The sequence below is a fragment of the Macaca fascicularis genome, chromosome 5, assembly GCF_037993035.2.
Source record: "Macaca fascicularis isolate 582-1 chromosome 5, T2T-MFA8v1.1".
Lineage (NCBI taxonomy): Eukaryota > Metazoa > Chordata > Mammalia > Primates > Cercopithecidae > Macaca > Macaca fascicularis.
Window position 1 is genome coordinate 298,741 of NC_088379.1, and position 12,006 is coordinate 310,746.

The following is a 12,006-nucleotide window of genomic DNA, read 5'->3' on the forward strand; positions in this document are numbered from 1 at the left end:
GTCTTTTGGAGTGGTTAGGGTATAAGAGTTACTGCAGCATCTCCTCATAGTGGACAGCCTGGGGGGTGGGGTGGACCCTCTCGGAAGCAGCTGGGTGCCCTGGTGCTCAGAGCACTCTCATGGTTTACGCTTCATTCAAAAAGCCACATCCTTGTGGCATTATTTTCTTTTTTCTTTTTTTTTTGAGACAGTCTTGCTCTGCTGCCCAGGCTGGAGTGCAGTGGGATGATTTCACCTCACTGCAACCTCCACCTCCTGGGTTCAAAGAATTGCCCTGCCTCAGCCTCCCAAGTAGCTGGGGCTACAGGTATGCGCCACCATGCCCGGCTAATTTTTTGTATTTTAGTAGAGACGGGGTTTCACTGTGTTAGCCAAGATGGTCTCGACCTCCTGACCTCAGGTGATCCACCCACCTTGGCCTCCCAAAGTGCTGGGATTAAAGGTGTGAGCCACTGTGCCAGGTCTATGCCACTTCTTTTTATAAAAAGACTAAATAGCTTTCTGAGATCTTTATTTAATTTTATTTATGTACTTATTTTAAGAGATAGGGTCCTGCTATATAGAGCAGACTAGTTTTGAACTCCTGGCCTCAAGCAAAAGTTAGTGTCTATGTATAGAAAAATTAAATAATTTTACTCCCTTCAACATAGTATTTATGTCACATTCTACATCTTTTTATATTGTATACCCTTTAACAAATTATTGAAGCTATATGTAGTTTTAATAAATTTTTCTTGTAGCTTTTATACCAGAGTTAAATGTGATTAATTCATTCACCATAATTATAGTTTATAGCTTCTAAATTTGACTATGTATATATGATTTTCCATAAGATTTATATTTTTGTTGTAAGTTAGGATTCCATTACAACTTAAATTCTCATTAGCAATTGTTGTAAGTCAGGTCTAGTGATTAAAATTTCAACTTTTTTTTTAATCAGAGGAGATTTTGAAACTTCATTTCTTTCTTTCTTTTTTTTGAGACAGAGTTTCGCTCTGTTGCCCAGGCTGGAGTGCAGTGGCCGGATCTCAGCTCACTGCAAGCTCCGCCTCCCAGGTTTACGCCATTCTCCTGCCTCAGCCTCCCGAGCAGCTGGGACTACAGGCGCCAGCCACCTCGCCCGGCCAGTTTTTTGTATTTTTTAGTAGAGATGGGGTTTCACTGTGTTAGCCAGGATGGTCTTGATCTCCGGACCTCGTGATCCGCCCGTCTCGGCCTCCCAAAGTGCTGGGATTACAGGCTTGAGCCACCGCGCCCCGCTGAAACTTCATTTCTAAAGAACAACTCTGTCAGGTATAGTCTTCTTAGTTGTCAAGGTTTTTTCTTAATCTTTCTTCATTTGCACTTTACATATATGGTTTTACTCCTATGTGGCTTGCATGGCTTTTGCTGGGCAATCTGCTGATAACCTTGTAGGAGTTCCCTTGTATGTGAAGAATCTCTTTTCTCTTGTTTCTTTTAAGAATCTCTCTTTGTCTTTGAATTTTGGCAGTTTAATTATAATGTGTTCTTGGCAATTTTTGTTAGATTCTTCTTGCTATAGACATTTTGAGCTTTTAAATTTAATGTCTAGATTCCTTCTAAGGTTGGGAAGAATTTAAGACATTATATCTTTAAACAATTTTTTAAAAATTTCTTACTCATGAACCTCCTAAAATATGTACATGCTTACCATTTATTATAAAATATGGGGGCCAAATGCTTTATTCACTCTTACATTCTTTTTTTAAATTCTAACTAGGAACTTTCAAATAACTTACTTTTACATTTGCTGATTTTTTTTTTCCTGTGTAATGGTGAAAGAAATCAGGCACATTCCTCAGCCCCAGGCTCAACAAACAGGCCCAGTACAAACACATCCCACCATATATCTCTCAACTTCCTGAGCCCAGTACAAACACATCTCTCAACTCAGAGAATACCATATATCTCAACTTTAGAAAAACACCACCTGGAAAGTCCCCGATAAGGACACAGCCGTTTGTGGTTTTACAGAAAGCGCGGGAACCAATAGAAAACTGCTAAATGAAATGTATAACTTAAAATGTAAACCAATTGTAATGCTGTAACCAAAAGAATTCCTTTGTTCCTCTGTAACTTTACGTATCCTGTTTACATCGGGCTATAAAAAGCAAGCACTCGCATTGTTCGAGGCCCTCTTGTATGCTGTGGAATAGAGGGACCAAGTTCGAACTTGTAGTAAAGGATCCTTGCCACTTGGCTTTGACTCTGGACTGTGGTGGTCTTCTTTGGGGAACAAACGGTCTGGGTATAACATCTGGGGGCTCGTCCGGGATTCCCCAAGCCCACCAGACCCCTGGTCAACGGATCTACCAGGATCAATCTGCTGATAGGTGAGCCGGCTCGTCTCTGTTTGTCTGTCTGTGTCTGTTCTGAACCTGTATCTGTGACTCGCAAGGTCTGAAACTGAAGCTGACGCAGTCCTGGTGGATGCGCTATAGGACAGCCAGCGGAGACCAGTGGGAGACGTCCCCTGGCTCTCATCTGATCTAGATCTTTATCTGAACTGATTCTGACCCGGGCTTCCGGAGCATGCTTGCGGCTAGATATTATTAATACGCCAGGTTTCCTTTACAGGAATTCTAACCCATATTCTTTTACAGGAAGAGACTACAAATTATTACAGGATGGGTAATACCGAGAGCACTCCCCTATCTCTCCTTACAAGTAATTTCAAGGATGTTAGAGCAAGGGGCCATGGTCTTAGTCTGGAAATCAGGAAGGGAAAGCTAATTACTCTGTGCCGCTCCGAATGGCCTGCCTTTGATGTGGGGTGGCCACCCGAAGGGACGTTCCAACTTCCTGTCATCACTAGAGTAAAGTCCAAGATTTCCTACCTGGGCGTGTGGGCCACTTAGATCAAATCCCGTATATCCTCATATGGCAGGACCTTGTTGAGAACCTGCCTCCTTGGCTGTCCCCATTCCAATGAGCCCCTGAACCCTGTAAGGCACTGGTTGCTCGGCCACTAAAATCCAAGCAACCGACTGCCCCCCCCATCCTGTTCTACCTGATAGCAGGGACCCACTGTCCACAGAACCCCCTCCGGGCCCCAGGCCCCAGCCCCCTGGGCTGAGCCGCGGGAAGGAGCAGGCGGACGGGAAGCGGCCGGCGCACCCGGACCCACTGAAAGTGGAAGTAACTCTGAAGGGCCGGCGGGGCGGACGCAAGGGCGCACTTGCGGGCTAGCCCCCCCCCAGCCGCCTGACTCCACAGTGGCTCTACCCCTTCGGGAAATAGGACCCCTAGATGACACAGGAATCCCCAACCTCCAGTACTGGCCATTCTCCACCAGTGATCTGTATAACTGGAAGACAGAGTGCTCGGTTTTCAGACAACCCCAGAGATTTAATGGCTTTACTGGATAGTGTCATGTTCACCCACCAGCCCACTTGGGATGATTGTCAGCAGCTCCTCCGAATCTTGTTCACCACGGAGGAGCGAGAGAGAATACAGGTAGAAGCTAGAAAGCTGGTCCTGGGGGACGACGGTCAACCGACTGCCAACCCCGACCTCATAAATGCGACTTTTCCTCTGACCAGGCCAGCGTGGGACTACAACACGGCAGAAGGTAGGGGACGGCTATGCCTTTATCGCCAGACTCTAATGGCAGGTCTCCGGGCAGCTGCTCGCAAGCCCACTAATTTGGCTAAAGTATACTCTGTTCTGCAGGGAAAGACAGAAAGCCCAGCTACCTACTTAGAAAGATAAATGGAAGCTTTTAGACAGTACACCCCCATAGACCCAGAGGCTCCAGGAAGTCAGGCAGCTGTTGTAATGTCTTTTGTAAATCAGGCAGCCCCAGACATTAAAAGGAAACTCCAGAAATTAGAAGACTTAGAGGGAAAACAGATTCAGGACCTCCTTCAGATAGCCCAGCGGGTTTACAATAACAGAGATACTCCAGAGGAAAAGCAATTTAAGGCCACTGAAAAAATGACCAAGGTCCTGGCAGCAGTAGTACAGAAAGAGCATCTACAGCCAGAGAACACCCAACCTAGGCGGTCCCCCAGACACGATAATCTGAGCAAAGACCAATGTGCCTACTGTAAGGAAGCTGGCCACTGGGTAAGAGACTGCCCCAAAAAGAAACAATGAGGACAGGGACCCCCTAGGACTACACCCGTACTAGTCACTCAAGACGAAGACTAGGGAAGACGGGGTTCGGACCCCCTCCCCGAACCTAGGGTAACTTTGCAAGTGGAGGCGTCTGCAGTTCAGTTCTTGGTCGATACAGGAGCACAGCACTCGGTCCTAGTTAAAACTAATGGAAAATTATCCTCCAAGTCCTCATGGGTACAAGGGACCACAGGAATTAAGAAATGCCCCTGGACAATACAAAGAACAGTAAACCTCGGAGCCAGGAATGTAACCCATTCTTTCCTGGTCATCCCTGAGAGCCCCTGTCCCCTATTAGGGAGAGACCTGCTAACTAAAATGGGAACACAGATCCATTTCCTCCCTGAGGGGCCCGTCGTGACCAACTCCCAAAATCAGCCAGTGTCCATCCTGACTATAACCCTAGAAGATGAGTACTGGCTCCACCAGGAGCGAGCGGCCCCTGACCAGGACATAGCAACCTGGCTCCAGCAATATCCAGGAGCTTGGGCGGAAACGGGGGGCTTAGGACTAGCAAAACACCGTTCTGCCTTGTTTGTTGAACTCAAGCCTGGCACAGACCCCGTTCGGGTACGCCAATACCCGATGCCCCTAGAGGCCAAAGAAGGGATTGCACCACATATTCGCCAGCTCCTCGACCAAGGGGTCCTTCGCCCATGTCACTCGCCCTGGAATACTCCATTGTTGCCGGTACGAAAACCTAATAGCGGAGAATACAGACCTGTACAAGACTTGAGAGAAGTCAATAAGAGGGCTATGGACATACATCCAACTGTGCCTAACCCGTACACCCTCCTGAGTACCCTAAACCCTAAACATCAATGGTACACTGTTTTAGATTTAAAAGATGCTTTCTTCAGTTTGCCTTTAGCCCCTCAGAGCCAAAAGCTCTTCGCCTTCGAGTGGACTGACCCTGAGAGGGGCATAAGTGGCCAACTGACATGGATCAGACTGCCGCAGGGATTCAAAAACTCTCCTACCCTGTTCAATGAGGCCCTCCATGAAGACCTGGGTGAGTACCAATGCAAACACCCTGAAATAACCTTACTACAGTATGTTGATGACCTCCTGATTGCTGCCGAGACCCAAGAAGCTTGTATTCAAGGGACCAAGGGTCTCTTACAGACTCTAGGGAATCTAGGCTACCGAGCCTCGGCAAAGAAAGCTCAAATCTGTAAATCAGAAGTAACATATCTGGGGTACCCGCTAAAAGGAGGGCAACGCTGGTTAACAGACGCCCGGAAGCAGACTGTTCTGCAGATCCCCAGGCCACAATCCACCCAACAAGTAAGGGAATTCCTGGGGTCGGCGGGATTTTGTAGACTATGGATACCTGGGTTCGCAGAGCTGGCTAAACCCTTGTATCAGGCAACACGGGGGCAGCAACCATTTAATTGGACAGAAGAAGCCGAGTCGGCTTTCCAGCAGATCAAAACCACCCTACTCTCTGCACCTGCACTGGGACTACCTGATGTCACCAAGCCCTTCCACTTATACATGGACGAGAGCAAGGGTGTCGCCAAAGCGGTAATAACTCAGAACTTAGGCCCCTGGCGGAGGCTGGTTGCCTACCTGTCAAAGAAATTAGACCCAGTGGCTGCCGGGTGGCCCCCTTGTCTCCGAATGATTGCGGCCACGGCCCTGATGGTACAAGATGCTGATAAACTTGTCATGGGTCAAGAATTACGGGTCGTTACCCCACATGCCATCGAGGGTGTACTCAAACAGCCACCTAATCGATGGATAAGTAACGCCCAGCTCACCCACTACCAAGGACTACTAGTAAATCCCCTCAGGATAACTTTCCTGTCCCCAACAACCTTAAACCCTGCCTCGCTGCTGCCCAACCCGGACCTGGATGCCCCGCTCCATGATTACACCGAGATACTAGCTCAGGTGCACGGAGTTCGAGAGGACCTGCAGGACCGCCCACTTCCTGATGCTGACCTCGTCTGGTTCACTGATGGGAGCAGCTTCATACACCAAGGCCAGAGGTACGCTGGAGCAGCAGTGACTTCAGAGACTGAGGTAATCTGGGCGGAACCCCTGCCCCCGGGGACATCGGCCCAGAAGGCCGAACTGATAGCGCTCACCCAAGCTCTTACCTTAGGGGCAGGGAAGAAACTGACAGTATACACAGACAGCCGATATGCTTTTGCTACGGCGCACATACATGGGGCCATTTACAGGAAGCGAGGGTTACTAACGGCTGAAGGAAATGAGATAAAAAACAAGCAAGAGATCCTAGCCCTGTTAACAGCCCTATGGAGACCAGAAAAATTGGCTATTGTACATTGCCCAGCACATCAGAAACCAACCACTCCAATTGCTCAAGGCAACTTTCTGGCAGACCAAACTGCAAGGGGTGTGGCAAAGGCTCCCAGCCAACTCCTTGCACTCCAGCTCCCTGATCCGGGCCCCCGGGACTTGCCATATCTCCCTGATTATTCAGAACAAGATCTCCAGTGGATCGACAAACTTCCCCTGAAACAGATCCAGAATGGGTGGTGGACTGATACTAATGACCAAACCATCCTACCAGAAAAATTAGGACAAGTGTTAGAACACATCCACCGAACCACCCACCTGGGTGCCTGGCGGATGATAGACCTGATCAGACGCTCGAAGCTCAAAATCAAACATATAGCCGAGACGGCCAGCAGCATCGTGACAAATTGCAAAGTCTGCCAGCTTAACAGCGCCTACCCCCAATCCCAGGCTGCAACAGGAACAAGGCTCAGGGGAACCAGGCCCGGTATCTACTGGGAAGCAGATTTTACTGAGATAAAGCCAGGAAAATACGGGTATCGGTACTTACTTGTCTTTGTAGATACTTTTTCAGGGTGGACTGAAGCATTCCCAACCAAAAGGGAAACTGCTCAGGTTGTAGCAAAGAAAATTCTGGAAGATATCCTCCCCAGGTATGGCTTCCCCGTCCAGATAGGGTCAGATAATGGGCCGGCCTTTGTCGCTAAGGTAAGTCAGGATTTGGCTTCCATCCTTGGGGCAAATTGGAAACTACATTGCGCTTACAGGCCCCAGAGTTCAGGACAGGTAGAGAGAATGAATCGGACCTTAAAGGAGACCTTAACTAAATTGACTATGGATACTGGCGCTAATTGGGTGGTCCTTCTCCCCTACGCTCTGTTCCGGGCCCGTAATACCCCCTACAGACTGGGCCTTACCCCTTACGAAATCATGTATGGCAGACCCCCACCCCTGGTTCCCAGCCTAAAAGATGATCTGCTCAAGTCTGAAACAGAAAATGTCTCTGAACTCTTATTTTCCCTACAAGCCTTGCAGAAAATTCATCAAGAAATCTGGCCCAAGCTGAAGGAACTATATGAGACCAGTACCCCACCGACACCCCATCCGTACCAGCCGGGAGACTGGGTCCTGGTTAAGCGACACCGACAAGACACCCTAGAACCCAAGTGGAAGGGACCACTCCAGGTACTCCTAACCACACCCACCGCTCTGAAGGTAGAAGGCATCGCGTCGTGGATCCACTACACCCACGTCAAGCCAGTGGACCCAACCTCCGACCTTCTGGGGCCAATCACGGGGGCGGCTGAAGCACCAGCCACGTGGACTGTGGACAGAGCTAAGAACAACCCCTTAAAACTCACCCTGCGCTGGCAGCATAGCTCACTGCAAACATGCAGTTAGGTAGTCTAACCCTAACATTAGTCGCCCTAGTGGCCGCTGGGGAAAACACAAAACCAGCTCCTAATCCCTTTATCTGGAGATTCTGGCTTTATGAAAACCAAACCCACCCTGGGCAACCTCATAAGCCCGGAAAATTATTGGCCAGTGCTGATTGCCCCTCCTCAGGGTGCAATAGCCCAATTTTACTAAATTTTACTGGTTTTCAAATAGCCAAACCAATGGCACCAATAATATGCTTTGAATTTGATCAGACTAAATACAATTGTAAACACTATTGGTGGCACCAAAATGCCGGCTGCCCTTATAACTATTGTAACATCCATAAATCCCATTATTGGGGAAAGGAAGAACAGTTAGATCCTAAGTGGCCCTTCCATCGTAGACGGGACGGGGACTTTTCATATACATGGATAGTCAAAGACCCCTGGAACTCCCGCTGGACCACACCTCAACATGGGGCTGTATACTACTCCTCCTCCTCCACATGGCCTAGCAGTCACCTCTATCTGTGGCGAGGTCTAGTGCAGGTACGGCCCCTGGTCCATGGGAATATCCAACGACAAGAAAACAGACTAACACAAGACTTACGTCCTTTCTCCTGGTTAAAATTATTACAAGAAGGATTAGAACTTGCTAACCTTACAGGACTTCACAGCTTGTCTGGCTGCTTTCTGTGTGCTACTCTAGGGCGTCCACCGCTAACTGCTGTCCCTCTGCCATGGGGATCCTGTACCTCTGCCCAAGCTAACAACCTCCAAAACCTCTCATATGCCCCTATCCCTAACGTGCCACTATACCTAAACCCCAGTCAGGAGAAGTTTCCCTACTGTTTCTCAGGAACTAATTCCAGCCTCTGCAACATCACTGCAACGCCCCCTAGTATCACCCTAAGGGCTCCGCCGGGCATATTCTTCTGGTGTAATGGAACATTATCTAAGAACCTATCTGGTCCCTCTGTTACCAACCTACTGTGTCTTCCTGTCACATTAGTTCCCCGGTTGACTCTACTAACTGCCGGCGAGTTCCTGGGGTACACTGGTAACTGGACTAGTACTGCTATTCACCCAGTCCCTAGACGAAGACCTGCACGAGCCATATTTCTCCCCCTCATTGCGGGAATCTCCCTCACCTCATCCCTCATTGAGGCTGGACTGGAGGGGGGAGCCCTAGGTCACACCCTCATAGAAAGCAACAAGTTATACCAACAATTTGCCGTTGCTATGGAGGAGTCAGCTGAGTCCCTTGCCTCCCTTCAGCGACAGATCACGTCCCTAGCTCAGGTAACCTTGCAGAACCAGAGGGCCCTAGACCTACTCACTGCTGAAAAAGGTGGTACATGTATGTTTCTAAAGGAAGACTGTTGTTTCTACATAAATGAATCAGGGCTTGTAGAAAACCGGGTCCAACAGTTACGCAAGTTAAGCACAGAAGTAAAAACACAGCAGTTTGCTTCAGCTGCAGACCAATGGTGGAATTCCTCTATGTTTTCCCTGTTAGCCCCCTTCCTTGGACCCCTGCTAAGTCTACTATTTCTGTTTACCGTAGGACCTTGTGTTGTTAACAGAATTTTACAGTTTGTCAGGGAAAGGTTTGACACCATACAGCTCATGGTCCTCAGAGCCCAGTACCAACCTGTAAAAGCTGAAACAGAATCAGACTTATAAGACCCAAGATTGGCTCTAGAGGTACCTGAGAAAAGGGGGGAATGAAAGAAATCAGGCACATTCCTCAGCCCCGGGCTCAACAAACAGGCCCAGTACAAACACATCCCACCATATATCCCTCAACTTCCTGAGCCCAGTACAAACACATCCCACCATATATCTCTCAACTTCCTGAGCCCAGTACAAACACATCTCTCAACTCAGAGAATACCATATATCTCAACTTTAGAAAAACACCACCTGGAAAGTCCCCGATAAGGACACAGCCGTTTGTGGTTTTACAGAAAGCGCGGGAACCAATAGAAAACTGCTAAATGTATAACTTAAAATGTAAACCAATTGTAATGCTGTAACCAAAAGAATTCCTTTGTTCCTCTGTAACTTTACGTATCCTGTTTACATCGGGCTATAAAAAGCAAGCACTCGCATTGTTCGAGGCCCTCTTGTATGCTGTGGAATAGAGGGACCAAGTTCGAACTTGTAGTAAAGGGTCCTTGCCACTTGGCTTTGACTCTGGACTGTGGTGGTCTTCTTTGGGGAACAAACGGTCTGGGTATAACATTGGAGTCTCCTGTTAAAGCTTTTTCTTAAATATTTTAGATCTCCTATTGTGTACTTCAGCTCCAGCATATCTAATTGGTTCTGTTTTAATGGTTTCTCTTTATTACAATTGTGATTTTGTTCATACATTGTTGCAAAAAAATTCAGTTTTTTTTTTTTTGCATCTCATTGAGATTCTTTAAGATAATTATTTTGAATTTTTAGCCATTTTTTAGATATGTGTTTTATTGTAAGTGGTTACTAAAGCATGTTTAGTTTCTTTTGTTGATGTTACATTTGCCTGATTCTTCATAATCTGTGATTCCTTGTTTTTATGTCCTTGCATCTGAAGGAGTAAGTATCTCTTTCAGTCATTATAGATTAGTTTGGGGTGGTAAATATTTTCTCCTATTGGATCTCTGTGCTGATGAGATTTCCAGTGAGTTTGCAGTAAGGTGCATTGGATCCGGATCACAGTGAAGTTCATGCTTGGCAAACCTGTTATTAAGGCATCAGAGCATTGTGGATTCTGTCTATTTTCTGGGAAGACTGAACTTTCTTCAGGATCTTGATCAGTAAGACTGGTGCTGAGGAAAAAAAGTCTCCAGTTATATATGCAGATGACAGAGCTGATAGAATCCATGTGAGCAGGTGTGGCTTCTGCTATGTGGCTCTTGCTGGGTTTTTGGAAATCTAACCCAGTCATTAGGTTCCTAGATGAGCAGTACTGACCCTTGAGCACGGCTGAGAGGGTGTGGAACTGATTCACAGCGCTGCTTCAGCATACACAGCTGAGATCAAAGTCTTCAGGTTTGTTTCCAGGTTCATGACATTTCTCCCTCTAGATTCCTGGGTGAGCAGGACTGCTCCCAGACTTTAGCCGACAGGGACTGGAGATAGGTTTTAAGACAGCTTCAAGATTCACAGTGGGAATAAAGTCAGCCAGCATGCCTAGAGGGGCACATATAGTGTGTTTTTTGGCAGGTCCCAGGTTAGCAAAAACTTCTGGACTTTGGTTTCATGAACTTGGAGCCAGGTTATAGTGCCATATCAAGATCCACTATCAAATAAATATTGGCAAGCCTACATCCAGGGGCACAGATGCATGTTTCTGTCTGTGGGTTCCTGCATGTGCAGGATTTCTTCCACACCATGATAGATGTGTGCAAGGGGCTAATTCAGAGATCACAGAGAGGATCAGCATCTAAAGTCCTTTCACCTGAGACACAGGACATTATGAATCCTCCTTGGTGTCTTGGCAGATGGTGCTAGTGGCAGAAACAAAACCAAATGTCCTACAGCTATATTTACAATGAGAATTAATCATACTTTATTTTGTAGCTGGGAGTATGATGGGCAAGCATGCCACTCAAGCAAGGTCATGCCCTCTCAATACAGCTCTCCTGTCTTGGGTTTACACCCTTTGACATGGATTCCAAAGTTCCCATAAAGGTTCTTTTTTCCAGGGCATAACTGCTGCATTTTTTTATAACCATAGAAGATTTAGGTAGAGAACCTCCTATTCTGCCATCTGGCTATGTCACTCCCCTTGTATGTTTTACTTTGATATGTTCTATGTCAAATATTTTTTATTTCAAATTCAAAGTGTCTGAAATAAAATGCTTAAATTTTCAAATTGTGGAATAAGTAAATGTAATGAAATGCCTCATTCTCATCACAGCATTTTATTAATTATTGAGATAAATTTTCTTTTACTGCTGTACTTTGAATGCCAAAGATTCAAAATGCCAGCTCTTCATAAGTACATAGTCACAGTTGAAAACTGTAAAAGATTGTTTTTATGACATTCAATATTTTAAAGGTCAGAATTTTTTATTCTTGTTTTCAACCCCATTTTAGTGGTTTGTTTTTAATCTTCATATTTGTATGGTAATTTTAAACCCTGTACCTTCGCCAGGCATAGTGGCTCATGCCTGTAATCCCAGCACTTTGGGAACCCAAGGCAGGCAGATCATAAGGCCAGGAGTTCAAG

The 12,006-nt window shown here is 46.7% G+C and overlaps 1 protein-coding gene across 1 annotated transcript; it reads left to right on the top strand.

Annotated features, from left to right (window-relative positions):
- The first annotated feature begins 1,694 nt into the window (after positions 1-1,694).
- Positions 1,695-11,649, top strand: LOC141406869 (ERV-BabFcenv provirus ancestral Env polyprotein-like). The gene is made up of 2 exons (XM_074039165.1): positions 1,695-2,354; positions 7,436-11,649. Exon 2 carries the CDS (start codon positions 7,800-7,802, stop codon positions 9,471-9,473), a length of 1,674 nt encoding a protein of 557 aa, XP_073895266.1. The 5' UTR covers positions 1,695-2,354; positions 7,436-7,799; the 3' UTR covers positions 9,474-11,649.
- Positions 11,650-12,006: the final 357 nt, after the last annotated feature.

Bases quoted from the DNA above. Each gene is read 5' to 3' on its own strand.
- LOC141406869 (XM_074039165.1), top strand. From the start codon at position 7,800: ATGCAGTTAGGTAGTCTAACCCTAACATTAGTCGCCCTAGTGGCCGCT.